The following is a 19,101-nucleotide window of genomic DNA, read 5'->3' on the forward strand; positions in this document are numbered from 1 at the left end:
TTCACTCTGTTTCCATTTATTAAGGCAAGGCCCCACATGCTTTCATTGTTCTCTCCACTAACCCTGGCACTTTTCTAATGATTATCTTCCCAGCCCCTCCTTCTGGTGCGCTCTCTCCAGAATTGTAAGTTTTCTTCTATTCCCTCCTCACTATTCTTCCTATTAAAATGAATCACTTATGCATTAAATTCCATCTGTCACTTTTGTCCAGCCGTTTTACCAAAATGCCTGGTCTGTCTGTCTTTTTTTAAGGTCATCTCAACTCCGATTTCATAATATTTCCTAGTTTTCTTTGCGCATTTTGAAATTGTGCACTGTACACCAAGTATTGGTAATTAATTTCAAAAGTAGGGGATTCGAACAGTGACCTTTGCGATTGCTGAAGTGCTTATTTAATCTGAAGACAGTTGTTTTCCACTACCATTTCATGTTACTCAGCCAACTTTATATCCAAGTTGCTACTCCCCTTTTATTCCATTAGCTCAAACTTTGCTCACAAATCAGTGTGGTGTGTTATCAAATTGTATTTGTCTGTTTTTTTTAAAAGACTGAAGCCCCTAGATGTGGAGTTCATGAAAGCCATACACAATAAAGTGAATGTTGTTCCTGTTATTGCTAAGGCAGACACTCTTACACTGAAGGAAAGAGAGAGACTCAAAAGAAGGGTAGGTATAGTAAAAAGTGTTTGGAAATTTAGTGTCACTGTCAAACTTTATGTGGAGAAATTTGAAGCTCTATTATTAGTGTGAAATTGATGTATGGTGCCAATGTCTTAAACCGAATCAGGGTTGCCATCTTTCCATACCCTGGTCTTATGGTAATGCTTTTCTTGAGCTTCCATTCATGAACTGCTTGGAAGTTAACTGTTCGTCTCTTTGTATACAAGTTGTGCAGTCTCTCTCCATTTCCAGGTGCAAAGTTTCACAAGGACACTTCTATTAAATGATCATTTACAACTGATTAACATGATTTGAGAAAGAACATCCTAATATGATGTGCTGAAGGTTTAATCAGCCAAGTGCAGCACATTGGACTGGACGTGGTTCTGTGTCTAGTTTCCCACAAGTTCCTAATTCAGTCAAACTGATTTGAAGCAATTACATAGTGAGAGGCCTAAAGAGAAGTAAAACCACAAGGTCACCAGTATTGTTTAAATGGAGTCTACCTACTTCCCCAGATTTTGCATTTGGAATACTGTTTAAATGGAGGGATACTTCAGAACTCGACAACACTGGGATCTGGGCATTCTGGTACATGAGTCCTAAAGTTGTAAAGGTGGAGCAGATGAATTGGAAGGCAAATGCAATGTTGTCATTTATTGCAAGAAAACAAATGTAAAAGATTTTTTTTCAGTGTTACAAGATGTTTGTGAGACCAGCTGGAGAATTATGCGCAGTTTTGGTCTCCGTTTTTGAAAACTGATGTAATTGAATTAGAATCCATTTGGAGAAAATTCATTTAAATGTTTCCTGGCATAAGAACTTGAAAGATTTGTCAGGGTTGGTCTAAATTCATTGCAGTTTAGAAGAATGAGAGGTGGTTATTGGAATGTAAGATCTAAACTGGACGTGATAGGGCAGATACTGACAGGATGTGTCTCCTTGAGAGAAAGTTGAGCGAAGGAGCCTGGTTCTAAATAGTGCCTTTCAATTAGTATGGTAATTAGAATAAGTTAATCTGTGGAATTCTGTTGGAGAGCAGTCAAGACAGGGTCATTGCATATTTTTAAGGCACAGTTAGGTAGTTTTTGTTGAATAAGTCAAAAGGTGTAAGATGTCAGCACAGTTGAGTTTGCAATCCAGTGACAGGCTCAAGGACCCAAGTGATCACTCCCTACTGTTTTGCGTGTGTTCGCTGGAGACTGAAACAGTCTCAAGTTCTAGAAGTGTTTGACATGTCAGGTTTGTGATCAGTTGTGCTTTAAACTATCCTTGTTCTTAGTCTGAAGGGTTGGATTCTCAAGTATTTCTACCTATTTATAGGACTTGTATTGCCATCCACACAGATGTGCAGGAAGCCATTGTGAAGACCTATTTATGGACTTTCCCAGAATGTCACTATTTGGAGTCTCTGATTCCAGGACAAATTGAGTAGCTGAAGGCCAAAAAATCCTACTGGTGAACTGTGCCGCAATGTTTGTGGACCTCCTCACTTGGATTGAAAAGACTAAATTTGTGATGAGTTAAATGAGGCTAAATAAGTTCCCTAGCTTTAGCTGAACAGAGTCACGAGGAAAGGAGCCTCATTTGGAATGTGCTGGCTCTTTGTTATTTACAATTTCCTGCCCCATAGCTACTAATGTCTTGATGTCATTACCCTATAAATCTTAATACCAAATCATGATTTGTTGAACATTGTTACCTACATATAATCAACCGCACTGGCCTTATTACTACTCCATAAAATTACACTGTGAAGTTTTGTCAAACGTGATTTAGCTTTAAGAGGTCACTGCTTATATATGTTCGAAAAAATGTTATCTAGTTTGGACCATGAAATCGCAGATTCCTGCAGAAGATTGGCTGCAGGGGCTGGTTTATCCGCTCTTTCCACCCCCCCCCCCACCCAATACAGCTTTCCCAGTCTTGTGCACCACCCCATATCTAAAAGAGGATTTGAACATTGACCAGTTGCTCCACAGTTTCCACTCCTCTCCTTTCTCAAACTTGGATATGTCCCAAAATCCACACTGAGAATTTTTTAAAAATCCTACTCCACTGTTATTTCTGTTTTTATTGCTACATAGAGTCATAGTCATAGAACATAGAACATAGAAAAATACAGCGCAGTACAGGCCCTTCGGCCCTCGATGTTGCGCCGACCGAAGCCTACCTAACCTACACTAGCCCAATAACCTCCATATGCTTATCCAATGCCCGCTTAAATGACCATAAAGAGGGAAAGTCCACCACTGCTACTGGCAGGGCATTCCATGAACTCACAACCCGCTGAGTAAAGAATCTACCCCTACCATCTGTCCTATACATACCGCCCCTTAATTTTTTTAATAGATATTTTTATTAGAAATTTAACATTTTAACAAATTTACAAAAATAAACAAAACTCTCAAGTACAAACATTGATATAGAAATAAATCTTAAATATACAATAATCAAAATTTAACAAAAGAAAAATACCAAAAGAGAAAAACAAAACTCAATTAACTACTAATCTAACCTACAATTAGCTAGAGTGTATAATTGAGTCACTTACATCTTTCAAATAGAGAAAATGAGAGAAAAAAAAAGAAGTGGGAGGGATAAAAAAACCCCCCAATGATTAACATAGAAGTTGGATATTAAAATACTTGCTCGGAATGTGTTAACATCATATATAACAAAACCCGTATTCGTATGGGATTCCTCTTCCAAGGGGCCCCGGACCAGCCATGTTTGTAATCTCAATTAAATAAAAGCCCTTGTTAGGATAGCCAAAATATCTATGTAAAAGGGCTGCCATATTTTATAAAAAAAAATTCGGTCTTTCGGTGCACCATATTTATAAGGAAGTCAAGGGGAATACATTCCATGATTAATCTATGCCAATTTGAAAATCCAGGGGAACCTTCAACCACCCAGTTTACCAAAATAAAATGACTGATCAACCATAATCATCTGGGTAAATCCGAGACCCCCCGGGAGGGGAAACCCTATCTAAAACATCTCGAGCAAAGAGCATATAGAATTTATAAAAATAAAGGTTCTCTAATACACTCATAACAGTATGATAAAAAGGAAACTATTTCTAAATAATAAAAAAAAACATATTTGAATGGAGATTATCCCCCTTATTCCCAGGGGGTATCACTTCTTTTCCAATGGTCCATCATATCCTCTCCCAACCAGTGCCCCACCCTTGACCCAGGCGCTCCTTAATAGGATGAGGAGAATTCAGATATAATACCGAGCTAGAGTTAACAGTGAACACCCTACAGCCCCCCCCCCCCCCCCACCACACCTGAGTATATTTGGTAGTATCAATACCATGTATAAACATATATAACTATAAAATTACAACTTCAACAAATTATAATTAAATATAATAATATAAAATAGCAAGGGAAAATAACCCCGCTCCTGGAGGCAAAAATAAAATAGAATAAGATAAGCACCTCTCCCCACCAACATTAACTAAACCCCCTGGTTTTTATATATATATACACACACACACACACAAATACACACTTACATACGTATAATAATAAAATTTTTAAAAACCCTAAGGGGGGGGAGAAAATCGTTAAATGGAAAGCAAATAAATAATTCCCTCTTTTCCCCCCCCCCCCCCCCCAAGATGATAATAAACAGTAAGATAGGAGAAAGGAAAAAAAGGGGGGATATAAATCGGAGTGGAGAAAAGGCAAACCAACATACATTGTCTCTTACGATTTATTTAAGAGAGTCCAAAAATTCCTTAGCCTTTTCTGGTGATCTAAAATTATACCCGGAAACTTCGTGGTTAAAACATAGCGTCGCTGGGTAGCGTAAGGTGTATTGAATATTTAAGTCCCTTAAACACTTCTTCACCTCATCGAACGCCTTCCTCCTTCGGGCCAGAGCCGGGGAGAAGTCCTGAAATAACATGATCTTGGATCCTTTATAGATCATGGCTTTAGGATCTTTTCCAAGATTTCTAGAGGCATCTAGGAGTATCTGCTTCTCCCTATAGCTCTGCAGCCGGAACAGGACCGGGCGCGGGCGCTGGTTCGAGCCAGGCCCGCGTATTGTGACCCGGTAGGCCCATTCTACCCACACCTGGCCTGATCCAGCCTCCAGATCCAAAAATTGTGGCAACCACTGCTCCAGGAATGCTGTGAGCTGGCCTTTCTCTTCCCGTTCGGGAAGGCCCAGCAAACGAATATTTTTTCGGTGACCTCGATTATCGAGGTCGTCGATGTAATTCTCTCTAAGGTCCGGACTCGCTGTTCGAGAGTCCGGACCTGTTCCGCAGCTGATTGAGCTGCAGTTTCGGAGGTCGCGGCCTTTAACTCCGCCCCTCCAACTCAGCACTCGAGTTCCTGGATGTCTCGGCCGTGCTTCTGCAGCTCGGCTGAGAGTGATTCCCAGCGATGTCGGGACTCTTCGATAAATGCGTCGATCTTCGCATCCAGCTTGGTAATCATCTCCACAAGGCTCGTTATTGTCGGTAAGTCCCCCCGGGGCGGCTATGGACGCCTCAGCTGCAGCTGGAGAGGGAGAGGGTAGGGGAGGGGTTCCTGCTTGCTGAGAGCTGTGGGCTCTCCTCCGTTTAGCCATTTTTCCTAAGAGATTAGATTATTTAAATTTAATACTAACACTACCAAACAACTAATTATATTAAATAAGAGCTATTTTAGATGATTTGGTGAGTGTGGTGGGGGTGGGAGATCCACTTTGCCCAAGTCTTGGAAGGAGCACTGTAGGCTCAGACTTGCTGAGTTGCCGCCATCTTGAATCTCCCACCACCCCTTAATTTAAAGCTGTGTCCCCTAGTAACAGCTGATTCCATTAGCGGAAAAAGCTTCTCACTGTCAACCCTATCTAAACCCCTAATCATCTTGTACACCTCTATCAAATCTCCCCTAAACCTTCTTTTCTCCAATGAGAACAGCCCCAAGTGCCTCAGCTTTTCCTCATACGATCTTCCTACCATGCCAGGCAACATCCTGGTAAACCACCTCTGCACTCGTTCCAATGCCTCCACATCCTTCCTATAGTATGGTGACCAAAACTGCACACAATACTCCAGATGAGGCCGCACCAGAGTCTTATACAACTGCAACATGGAGTTGTGCAGTCATAGAGATGTGCAGCATGGAAACAGGCCCTTCAGTCCAACATGTCCATGCCAACCAGATATCCTGCAGGATCCTCTTTGAAAATTAGTTTCAAGTAATCTTTTAATGCCTCTGGCATTCATATTGGCTCCACAGATCCCTTTCGAGCCATAATTAAGCCCACTGTTTGCCTATTTGTTTTGTAAATGGGTCCTCATTTATTTAACTGCAAATATTCTCCCATTAACTGTGGATTTATTCCTGGCTTATGTTTGAAGCAAACCAGGTGAATTTTCTAGTCAAGCGGTTCTGGGAATTGACTGTGTGACAATATCAATAAGTGTTGAATTCTGTGGGACCAAGGTAGAAAGCTCAATCATGCACTTATTTAAAAAAAGCACCTGTGGGATGTAGGTGTTGCTGGCTGGACCAGCACCTATTGCCTATTCCTGGTTGCCCTTGAAAAGCTCGTAGGGAGCTGTCGTCTTGCACTGGTGTAGACCACTTGCTGAGGGTTGACCCACAATGCTTTAGGAATGAAATTCACTTCTAGAAGCTCTAGTTTTCTAGTTGACTGGCTACTCTGGTATCAGACACTCGACGACTGTGGACCTCCAGCGCAATAAGTATAATATTGCATGCAATCAAAGACAAGTAAAAAAAGACCATCATTGTCTAACTACAAAATAAATAATGGCATGGCACAAGAATGTATCTATCCCTAGTCTGGACCAATATCCATCATCAAAGATGGGCAGTGTTGATAGATGACACGTGTCACACATTATTTGAGGAAAGGTGATGGCCTAAGTGGCATCATTGTTGGACTGTTGATCCAAAGTCTGGATCATGTTCTGCAGACCAGGGTTTGAACACCACCAAAGCAAATTGTGGGAATTTGAATTGAATTTTAAATATCTGGAACCAAGAGTCTAAATCTCTATTGTCAATTGATTCACCAGTGCCCTTTAGGGAAGGAAACTGCCATCTTTACCAGGTCTGGCCTACATTTGACTATGAATTAAAAGAAAGTACTGAAATGCTATGGTTACTGGAGCTCCTCAGTGATTTCTTATACTGGAATAGAGTTGTAATTGATCCTTTGTGGTTGGAGTGATACTTAGGATTCAAACTAATTAGATAGTACTTCATGGGCAATTCCTAACTGATTCTTATTGATGGAGCTTGAAATTTAATAGGTTGCAAACTGAACCAATGCTATACAGGTTATATATAGATATTGCAGGTGGGAGGGGATTAACAGCATGGAAATGGGCCATTTGTTCCTAAAGATCTATGCTATTGGCATAATCTTGTTTCCTCAGCCTTGCTGTTTAGAACTGAATCCTCAAAACCCAATTATGAGCAAACCGCCTCTTTGTAGCCCTCCTAACAAAAGCTTGTTTATCTTTGTTTATCTTTCTCCATTAATTGTGTGAAAACAAACTGAATAAGATGAGGTAGAACTTATTGCATGCTTGACTGTTATTCTATCAATTCTATCATTCTGCTATGGAGCTGGCTTAATGATTTGATCCCATATCTGAAGTCATTTTAGGAATAACTTGTTTGTAGAGAGAAATCTGACCGAAGTAGAACTATAGATGCTGTAACTCTCCAGTTCATTCTTTGTTTGTAGCCATACTTGAGTATGGAGAAAGTGTGGATTGCAGATGCTGGAGTTCAAAATCAAAAACTGTGGTGTTGGAAAAGCACAGTCGGTCAGGTAGCATCTGAGGAGCAGAGAATTGACCTTTTGAGCATAAGTTCTTCATCAAGAATGCACATTCCTGATTAAGAGCTTATGCTTGAAACGTTGACACTTCGACTCTTTGGGTGTTGCCTGACTGGCTGTGCTTTTCCAGCACCACATTTTTTGATCCCGCATTACTTGTGTGCCAAGTGTATCATTTTGTAGGTGTTGCTAATGAGCAAAAACACTGATTTGAAGAAAACGATGTCTCCTGAAAAAAGCCATAATGTGTATTCAGTTGCCATTGTCTAGGATCCTAACCATGTGTAGATTGTTCTGATTCCCAAAGTTAAAATTCTCAATTGAATTTAAACTCTTTAACTAGCGTGAGGTAGTGACTTGATTGTTGTGTTAAGCCTCTTTCGTTAATTTCATCTTTTTTAAAGATCCTCGATGAGATAGAGGAACACAGTATTAGGATATACCATCTTCCAGATGCGGAGTCTGATGAGGATGAGGATTTCAAGGAGCAAACTCGAATCCTTAAGGTATTTAAAAGCAGGAATTAAAACAGAAGTTGTGATTGATGCATAACTAGTGGGTGGGGGGATGTGGTAGAGTGGAATGTATTTCTTGCTATTGCATTGGGAAACAATCACCTTTGTCGGTCAGCTTCCACCAAAAAAAATAAGTGAGCTGCTGTCCGAATGGTAATGTTGGGCCATCATTCGTTGACATCTTCTGAGTTTATTTCATTTTGCTCGTACTGAAATAATCTCTTGCAGTCTTATTTGGATTGGTTTATTTCTGCCATTGTTAAGAATTTATAAGAAAATGAATTGGTCAGTTCTTGAAGGTTGTATTACATTATACATGGGCCAAGATTGTGGTGATGATGCTCCTTTAGTAAGGTTACGTTGTCTTTGCTTTTTTTGTCCCCCAGAGGGGTCATAAATGCAGAGTTTTCAAGAGGTCATGGTTTGAAGGGTTTAGAGCCAATTTGATTATAGCTACACAAACTGCCTCAGGCAGAGGCTGTCAAGTTTTTTTTTAAATCTTGTACAATGAAAGGGCAGTGGCCTGTTCTCCCAGTTTGTTTTTTTTTACTCTGGTTTGGTTTGGGTTGGTTTTAGCAGGCAGTCAGTTGTAAACCTGCTCGACCCAATAAAGTAGGTCCATGCTGATCCTCCCTCAACATCTCTTGTGCCAAGGGGTGTTTATGAGGATTGTTGCATGTATTTGGAACAGCATCATTGAGTTGGGATAGTCTGTTGAGTTTTTGGGTAGATTAAGTTATTCTGAATTCTGTTCTCTTTGGTTTGTGTTTGATTCGGTAATTTTGCAAATAAATTCTGTTTTGTTTGAAACTAAGTGGTTGGGCCAGCTTCAAATATTCCTGCTATATCCACTTCACATTTGCTTAACACAACTGGTACATTTAGGGTCCGGGGTACTACCTGAAATGTTTTGAGGTGGTCTGGCCTGATCCATAACAATATTGTATAAATGTGCATTGGAATTAAAGTTTAAACTGTGAATTTAGAATTTAGGAAGCTTCACTGTACTGATAAAACAAATATAGTCTCAGGAACAATTTGAAGAAATTGAGAAAAAAAAATTGACTATAACTTTTGAGTTGGAAATTTTTGATTGCTCATTGAGAGCCTAAATCGGAACTGAGACTTATATATCATTGTCTAGACTAATTGAGAAGAGATTTGGTTCTAAGGAGAATCAAACAAATTCCATTGATGTTGGATAATGAGGTAAATAAGTGGTTTTTAAAAAATATTTAGCAATTCCTTAGGTCTTGGAGGTCATTGTCTTCCATTAGTATTTTCCTGTGACATGTCAACAGAACAATAGAATTTGTGAAATTAAACTACTGTCTTAAGGTATTATGGAAATTTACAGAATTTGTCCATTTTGGACGTGCCTAAATTGTCATTTTAAAATTGAACACACAAAAGCTTACCTCGCCTCATAATTGAGTGACACAGAACTACCCAAATTCCACTATTTAAAATTATTAATTTTATTCTTTAACACTAAAAGTGAACATTAAGCAACAGCAATTTACAACTCTCAGCCTCCTTTCTCTTTAAAGAGTTGTTATCTACCTTCCACTCTTTAACAATATACTGATTCCATAAAGCTTCTATTAAATTTGCAACAACTTCATTTTCAAAACCAGACAGCAGCTGTCCAATCCAGTGTTGATCTTCCTGTGTTTGTAGATCTCCCTGGGTCATCTTCGGTCTTTGGCTGCAAAGATGTTTCATATAAAAAAAGGTACCTTTTTACAGAGTGTGGTGAATAGCAGTTTTTCAATGACAGTTGGTGCTCTTTTTGACTAACTGTCGAAAATGCCTGCTTTTTTTGATACCCCAAACATTAGATTTGTCCTCATTGGTTCGATGTTGTGAAAACCGTAAAATTGAAATTCAGTTGGGTTTTAGTATCTTGAGGCATAATTTAAACTGGTTAAATTCAAACAGCTATGAAAACAACGGCGGTATCTAGGTTACAGCCAAATGTTACATCTTTCAATTCTCCAGCACACTCTGACTGCCAATCAGTCACACTACAGGTGCTTGCCAGCTTTCAGCTTTTACTGACTCTAAAAGGTACAGTACGTGCCTTCAATTTCATAATCGATCTGACACTCATGGGTTTTCTACTGTAGATTGTTACTAATACCTGAAATACAGCAGAGGCAACACTGTGGTGTTCTTCATTGTTCATGGTGGCTCAGCATCCACATCAAATAACCATGCTTAAATATCAAATTAATTTTTTTAACTGTTTCTTCAGTTGCCCAGATGGCAGTCAACAGCATTAAGTTGATAAGACAGCTTATTATGAATCCATCCTCATCCATTTGTGAATGTTACATACGCATTTTTTTCAGAAAATACCTTTTTTTACACTGTTAAGACATATCAAGTGTCAAATTGTAATTATTGACAATGAGTGGTAAGACCATCTGCACTTTTGTCCTTGTGTTTTGCGATCAAATTAAATCAACTTCAGCTAAGTTAGCCCTTGGTATTCCACGTCTATCCATTGATGTGTAAAAAGTAAAGGAGATAGAGCAACACAAGGTTTTTTTTTGGGTAATGAGATACAATAATTTAGCACACCATCCTTTTTGAGATTTTAGAACTTGAGAACTCAACCTTCCTCAGAAATTAAAGTAGAGAAAATCAGTGTTTCTGACGTATAATAATGTTAATTCACTTGCTTTGGTAGCCATTAGACGTGTGATCAACATGTATGGTGCACCCATACATCAGTAATCTGAGTTTTCTGTTCCTGGAAATACCAGATGTGTAAATATAAGATCATACTTGGTCTTTAAGATTGATGTATTTGTGTTTTTGTACTGTACGGAACAACTGAGATTTTTGTGCAAATGTTTCCAAGTTTTGGTAGCAAAGCCTTGCAGAATTGTTTCTAGTGGATCTGTCTTGGAAAGCTGTGATATTGTCCTAAAATGTTCTATCTTTTGAATGCAGGCCAGTATCCCTTTTGCTGTGGTTGGATCAAATCAGTTGATTGAGGCAAAAGGTAAAAAAGTCCGAGGGCGTTTGTATCCATGGGGAGTAGTGGAGGTGGAGAATCCGGAGCACAATGACTTCCTGAAGCTAAGAACCATGCTCATGTAAGTTCTTTAGCTAGACATGGTATAGTAATGTTGATGCATGTACCCCCTAAATTGGTATTCAGGTTGATGTTGAGGGAAGGCTGTTGTACAGTGGTAATGTACTGGACTAATACTCCAGAGGTGCAGGGTAATGGGAAATGCGTTTGAATATCAAGACTGATATCAAACAATATATCGGGTTCACCATTTGCAGCCAGCAGCATGCAACTCATGCTCAACCTGTGCTTCCAAGCCATAGAAAAGCATATCCACCATTAGGTGTGATTTTATTACTGGAAGTCATTCATAACTAAACTGGTTTCCAGTGAAATAGTTGGCACAATCCAAATCAAGATTGAGTCAAGCCTGCAGTGTGCATAAATTATTAGGACCCTGGTTTTTATGTAGGCAAGAGAAATTTTTATATGCTTTACACCTTTTTCAAGAAAAGCTGTATGAAGACTGCCAAACTCTGCAGCATCCCCTGTCATTTATCCGCCTGGTCTGAGACTCAAAATTGACAGTTAATTGTCGCTCAGATCCAGCCAATAGTGGTCCAACCAGTGAGTACCCTCTACTCATTGTGTTAAGTGCTGTTCCTCTTTACTTGCCTGTTTCTCATGTCCCAGTTCTGGCAAGTGAAAGTTGACAAGTTTTGACTTCAATCTCCTCTTAAGAAAATCTACAAGTGAAATGTAGCCAAATAGCAATCAGGCTAATTAAGTAGTATCATATAGTTTGTTCCTAAAAAAATTTCTGGTTCTGAAATTTGTATTTCTCTTAACTTGTTCAGAACACACATGCAGGATCTGCAGGAGGTGACCCAGGATCTTCACTATGAAAACTTCCGCTCGGAGCGTCTCAAACGGGGTGGCAGGTTGTCATCACATGGTTACGTTCTCCCTCTCTCTCCTTTGTACGTATCTGTCACCTGTCTCTTTACCTTCTCACCCTCTGAAAGCAATTTAAGCAGAAGTTTCTGGTATACCATATCCTACACCCAGTGTGTGAAGGGACAGAAAGGAGTTAGCATGAGACAAGGGTATGCAATTGATCTAAATTTCCATTCATCTAATTCTCCTATTGGGAATTGTCTGGATTAACCCAAATAGGATTCCTAGCCCTGAATGGACTAAATTCAACTAATTATTACCGTAGCCTTGGGACTGAAACTAGGCACATTCTTAAAACCAGAAAGTAAGAATCCTCTTCTCTGACAGATGGAATTGTTTCTTTGAAGCCATCTAATCTGTGTCTGAAAAGGAAATTGTGGAACATGTCAGCCTCCGCACAACCTGAATTGGACCTTTGCCTTCTGCTGCTCAATTTTAAGCTGGTTGTTAACTTGTTTTCTGTGAATAGCCGCCAATAAAAATGACTGACTGACTTCAAGACTCCAATCAGGCTATAAGACACATGAGTGTGTGAATTATTCAGCTATTTATAATAACATTTCAAAAAGTCTTAAAACATTGTCCCTGACCCACTTTGGTGAAATTCATGGCCTCACCTCATGTTAAGTACGCTTTCAGAAATAGTCTTATTATCTCTGGGCTTCTTTCAGAGATTGACTAATGTTGGCACTCTAGGCTTTAGCTAGCTAAACAGATGAAGCAGCACAAGATTGACGAGATGAGCTTGCAGCCTGCAGTAGCTGCTGCACTGAAGCTGTTTTAATTCTGCCAACAAGGAAATGCTTTTGAAAAATGAAGTCTTTAAAGGTAAAATTGTTTGAACTTTTTTAGTGTTTCCAGTTTCAGGAATATGCTTAGCGGTATTACTAACACCAAAATGTTCACCTCATGCTATCAATTCTATTTTAACCTTCAATTTATTGCACTCCTGCAACAAGACATGGTACTTTTGGGCGATTTAATGAGTACCTTCTTGCCCTTCCAAGTAGGATCCAAAATGCATTATCTCATGTTCTGAACAACAGTGTTTATAAAACTGATTCCAGAGTGAATAATATGTATGAGTTGGTCTCTGGGAGTTCCAGAATGTTTGTTTGACACACTGGGGTAAGGTGTGGTATGCAGCAACATTGGCAAAAACCTGAGGAGTTGAGAAGGTCTTTTTGATCTATTTCCTACTATTCTTTCTTATTAAATCTTTTGTATCCAACGTATGACCAGAGGTGAGAGCCAATGGGGGACACTAATGAAGAAACTGGTTACAAACTGTGCTGTGAATTGAATCTTCGAGTCCATGAGGCCAGACTTTAGTAAATCTTTCAAAATGTTTGAAATTCAAGAAGATTCTCTAGTAATGTTTTAATATTTCATAATTTCCCTGAGCAGCACAATTCCTGATATGAAGGCATATGGATTAAATAAACAATGTTTCTCTGATTTTGGTAGGAATAACTTTAAGATTGTTTTGAACTCAAAAGTACATCCAAACCCGCTTTATGTGCCTGTGACTGATACAAGATGCACTGGTACAACTTTGTTTCCATGGATGGGGCAAGTTTACATAGTGTAATTGACTGATTGCAGTAAGGTAATCAGCTTTGATATTTGTTTGTATTGCTGCAGCTGCTCATCTGTTGTTGGTTGATGCCATTGCTATGAAATTGCAGCTCTTTTGCGATGGGTAATTGGCAAAAAATTATTAGTTTGTTGATTGAAAAGAAAGTCACTTCATTTTAGTTGGGTTACTGGAGGAGCAGAATCTACTGTATTCATACTTCAGCCTATTTTTTTCCCCATATCAACTGAATTGTCAAATGGGCATACTTTCTTTTATTATTAAATACCATCCTGCTACAAAAGCCATATGGATCTTTGCTGAATGGTCTACCTTGGCTTCCATAGCCTTCATGACTGCATGCATTCTGCTGCACATAGAAAGATTAAAGTGTGTGGTATTCATCATGCTAATTCATGTTCTGACTGTATGTTTGAGCCAGAATATTCAATCCTTTAAAGAATGCCAACTGAAATATATTCAAATCTGTATATGTGATTGGTTGGATGAGAGAACATTTACATCAATCCTGTACAACTTCACAAACTTCAGTGGAAACAAGATAAGCAAATTAAACAAATATTCAATTTGCCTATGTAGGAACCATGCAGTCTGACCTTACTTTCACCGTTTTTTGAGTGGTACCCTCCAGTAATTTGTTGAATTTCCTTTTTAAGTGTTGTGATAAAACAGTCCACACTATCAACATATTGTGTGAAAACACTTCCTGAAGATTAACAAGATTAACCCAAACAGCTTTACCATGATAAGTTGCCCATAACTAATTTGGTGCCCTTCAAACAAAGTAGTAAAGCAGTGTGCTTCAATGCTTCATTAACAAGTGGAAAAGTGGTGTGTGTCAAACCTAGCCTTCCAATAATATCTAAACAAGCTGGAACTTCATTTTGCTTCCTTTTTCCCGTTTTGTTTTTGTTTACACTTTATATTTGAGAGATGACACACAATAATGATTGTGATTTTAAAGTTGCTAGTTGTTGAGATTAATCATCTAAAGAGTTTGTTGGTGACGCTTCGCATTTAATCCCATTTTTCTGAAATGGGAAGCAAGTTCTGAAGAAGAAATTGAGCAGTCTTGCAGCTTTTGTGGAGAGGAACAGTTTATGTTAGGAGTATACTATAACTCCTATTCAGAACTAAAAAGTGTTAACATCTTTAAATACTTTGACCAAGGCAGTAGCAGAGGAAGAGCAAGACCACAGAAGGTGCAGGTGCCTTGTGCAAAAGACAAAGGGGCTTGTTAGTGCTGTTGAAAGAGATACAAAATAGGTATAATTCATTTGCACCCATGTTACATTACTGTTTCTGTTTCATTACCATTAACAAGCCCCTCTTGTCTTTTTCACCAGTTTTATATATCACTTCTGCCTCTGTCATAAGTATTTACAAAAAAAAAGTTCCAACTGCTTTCAGCTCTAAAGAGGAATACTGAAGCAGAAATGTTAACTGTTTCTCTCTGTACAAATGCTGCCAGGCCAGCTATGTTTTTCCAGCTTCCTCAGCTTGTTTCAGATTTCCAGTTTCCACGGTGTTTTGCTTCTATTCAGCTGACAGATCTGAGTTCGTACAATTTTCCTTATCTTTACTACTATTTTCCTCTTTCCTTTCATATGATTGTGCTTTTTTTCTCTTTTTCAACATTCATCTTCACTGTTTCAAAGTGTTTTCCAGGGTTTCATCATGTTAATTTATTGGATGGGTTTGGAAGTATGGAAAATGAGAACTTGAAGGAAGAGTATCTTGATGCTCACAATGACAAGTGTTAGTGGCATTGGGCCTGATATTTCAGAACAAGCATAAATATGAACAAATATTGTGAATAGATTGTTCTTATTTGGGTTCGATTCCTTTTAATGACAATCTCAATGTCATAGTAAGCTGCTGGCTGAAGATGTCAAATTTAAACTAAGCTGAACCTTTTGAAATGATATTCCATTACTCTACCTGTGGCAGACCATTTACATCTTGATGCTGTATGAAGCTTAATGGTTAGGGTCACAAGACCATTACATGGAATCTGCTTTCTATGTTGGTAGTTTAAAAAATAACTTTTTGGAAGTATTGGGTTGGGAATTGTGCTGTTCCCAAGTTTGAATGTAGCTCAGCCAGATTGAGGTCTGATTTTGCCCAGGACAGGACAAATGAAAGTGCCTTTCACTATTAAGGAATATGTTGTGAAATGGACCTGAACATAGTCTTGAGTGAGTTGAAAGCACAAATCAGTTTGTTATTGCATGGAGAGAGCAGTTGTGCTGATACCTTTTTGAGGCTCTCCACTTGGGAAACAAAAATTGTTTGGGAAACCACTTCTGATCACTTGGTTAAATTATATGGGGAGGAGAGAGACTGAATTGCCTCAAATCAGGAACTGCTCCACTTGCTGTGCCTTGCCTCAAGTCGTTGCAATATTGTCTACATGGTTAGCGCTTATAAAATACCAAATCTTTGAGAACTGTTGTAAATTGTCAAGGTCATTGAGCCTTTTCATTACTACCTGTTAGGAAACTAAGTGTTTAATCAAATAAAACTTAAATATTCGAATTGGCTACAGGAATGGTTTTCGAGTCAGTGTAGGACTTTCAGTTTTGCCTCCAGGGTATATTCCTCTAATCTGCCACTGTTTTTTATCTACCTATGACAGGTTGACTCTGAAAGGCATCAAAATAAACATGTAAATCAAAGTAGTATCAGGCCCAACGTTTTTGTGAAAGGAACACAATGTGAGAATAAGTTGAATCAAGTTGTGATTGTATGGGAGACCTATTTTAATCCAAGCAGCAATTTGCTGGTAATTTGAAGACCAGTGGGGAGAGTGTTTGTTCTAAATGTCAGGTGCTGAGGTGCTGTATTGTGATCCAGATGAGGCTGGGTATGTGGTTTGGAATAGATCTGTGCTTTTGTGTCTCTAATACTGCCCTATCTCTCAGGAAAGGGGAAGAGCATCCTCAAGATAAGGACCAGATCCTGCTGGAGAAAGAAGCTGAGGTAAGAATTGAAATCTGCAGAAATTATTTTCCAAAAGATCTATTGCTCAGTACCAATGGCTTTTCTCAAGGACTGGCTTAATTTCTATAAGACAATACAGTATACACCACTTCAGGCCCACCTGTCATAAGTTATTTTTATAGATGTAGTTGGAAGGTGAGACTTGTACATTTTTGAGCTTTCAAATGGCTGGACTAATTGTCTCAACTCCTAGACTGCTGTGCAATTGGGCTGTTGTGCCACCAAGACAGCTTGCTCTATTGCATGTCATGTACAGCACAGGAAGTACAGAATCCTTACTTGGAGATGAGATTCCATCCTGTAAGTCAGATTCTTAATGAATGTTCTCATTTTTTGTGAAAAAGGTTTGATGGCTTTTAAGTTATGGTATGCTGTAAGTTATGGTAGGCACTTCATCAGTTCCCCCAGTTTGAAGCCATAACTTTCTATGAAGTCTGACATGTTTGTCAATCTTTTTTTTATAGTTGCTGCTTTATCTTTGAGGAGATAATATCTCTGTATTCTTTTTCACAGTTACGTCGCATGCAGCAGATGATTGCTCAGATGCAGGCTCAAATGCAGATGCAAATGCAGAAGCCAGGAGGAGATGGAGATAGCAGCAGTGTGCACAGTCAACATGTATAATCTGGAGAGTGAGTATTTATTCTTGCAAGCTACCATTTAACCAAGTTAAAATGATTTGGCTAGGAAGTTTAAGTGGAATTGGTGTACAGCTGTTATCCCTGTAATCTGATGGAGCAATTTACAGATGCCACTGAAGCAGTCAATATGGGCATTGGCATGGAATGTGGTCAGAACTCTGAAATGAATATATGATAATCCTGGGAAAGAGTTCAGTTACTGTAGATCAAACAGAAGCTGGAAGAAGGGCAAGGTGCTGGGAAACAGTAAGTCTGGGAAAAAGAGATGGAGAGCTGGTATTTTATATCAATCTGGATATTTGTGGTTTAGATTTGAAATCATTAGGGCAGTATTTAACAAGCTTTTTCCCATTGTGGCACCATTTTTGTGACTTGCAAGTTGTTGAGAGCAGGGGTGAGAGCAATGTACAAGAGCAGGTGATTGGGTGAGAAGGTCTGTTCAAGTGGAAGCAAAGGGGGCAAAGCTCCTCAGTGGCCTTGACCCCACTTTAGGAAGCCCTGATTTAAGGTCAGAAAGCTTTCTGCAATACAGTTGTATTTCAGCATAAAAAGAGCGCAGTGTTTGAAATTTGAGTCATATAGGAGGGAATATTGTCTGTCTATATTTCAGTCTAATGAAATTTGAAGGATAGTATGTTTTTAAAAACAACTTCCAACAACCCAGAGCACATTAAATGAATAAAATGTAAACAATAGCTTTTCTATTGTTTTAAAACAGTATTAAATAAAATTTCTAAAGGAGTCTGTTGTGCAATGTACGAAATATAAAGTCAGAACTGAAAAGTGACCAAATGTTGTTAGTTAGATTTCATGAAGGACTTGAGGAAAGGTAAAGAGGGGTTTCAAGATAGCCTCAGCTGTTAAAGACCAATCTGCCACTGGGGCAGGTTTTATAACCTATTCCTGTTATTTGAGTATGGACCATTTTACTTGCTATCTCCTGAGTCTGTATGGTTCAGTACCACAGATGTTAGATTTGAAAGAGAAGACCAAATGTAGGATCTAGTTCTTGATCATTGTTGTCAGTAGACTTTCAGGATATATGCTAGACTGCAGAACATTGTTGTACTGATTTAGGAGATCTTAATACATAAATCTCAAAATAGTTCAGGTAATAGGCAAGACAAATGAATGTTGACCTTTGTCAAAGGTATAAAAAGAGGCTAGTCTTGTTAAAACTATAAAAGGCACAGGTCAAACCACAACTGGAATACTGTGAACAATTTTAATCCCTTTTATGTAAGGAAACCTTGAAGGCAATCCAGTAAAAACTAACCAGATTGATCAGTTGCTCAGTGGAAGCAGTAAGTACTGCAACCTCACAGTGCCAGGGACCTGGGTTCAGTTCCAGCCTTGGGCGAATGTCTGTGCGAATTCCAGCCTTGGGCGAATTCTCCCTGTGTCTGCATGGGTTTCCTCCAGGTGCTCTAGTTTCTTCCCATGTCCAAAGATGTGCAGATTAGGTGGATTGGCCATGCTAAACTGCCCATGATGTCTAGGGATGTGTATGTTAGTGCAATAGTCAAGGGAAATGAAGAGTAGTAGGGTAGGGGAATGGGTCCGGATGGGATGCTCTTTGGAGAATCGGTGTGGATTTATTGGGCCAAATGGCCTGTTTCCAAACTGTAAGGATTCTACGATCTTGGATTTGGAGGGATTTAACAGATTTTGGGTTTGTATTCACTGGAGATTTGAGGTGACTTTACTGAAACAAAGGATTCTTAAGGGACTTTTCAGGAAAGAATTAGAAAGGTTATTTCCCCTTGTGGGAAATAGGACCGAGGGCAAAATGTCAGAGTAATGGATCGCCAGTTTAAAACAGTGGACAATCAATCTGTGAATATTCTCAATAATCCAACCTTGAAAGTCCCTG

General features: G+C 39.0%; 1 protein-coding gene across 1 annotated transcript in view; it reads left to right on the forward strand.

The window, feature by feature from the left end:
• LOC132821970 (septin-2) overlaps positions 1-19,101 on the forward strand; it is an 86,666-nt gene that overhangs the window by 63,742 nt on the left and 3,823 nt on the right. Inside the window, exons 7-12 of the mRNA XM_060835010.1 lie at positions 548-665; positions 7,895-7,996; positions 10,967-11,112; positions 11,888-11,971; positions 16,509-16,566; positions 17,101-17,219. Coding sequence (XP_060690993.1) covers positions 548-665; positions 7,895-7,996; positions 10,967-11,112; positions 11,888-11,971; positions 16,509-16,566; positions 17,101-17,211 — 619 coding nt within the window. The 3' untranslated portion in view covers positions 17,212-17,219. The remainder of the gene's footprint in view (positions 1-547; positions 666-7,894; positions 7,997-10,966; positions 11,113-11,887; positions 11,972-16,508; positions 16,567-17,100; positions 17,220-19,101) is intronic.

The sequence above is a fragment of the Hemiscyllium ocellatum genome, chromosome 13 (genome assembly GCF_020745735.1).
Source record: "Hemiscyllium ocellatum isolate sHemOce1 chromosome 13, sHemOce1.pat.X.cur, whole genome shotgun sequence".
Lineage (NCBI taxonomy): Eukaryota > Metazoa > Chordata > Chondrichthyes > Orectolobiformes > Hemiscylliidae > Hemiscyllium > Hemiscyllium ocellatum.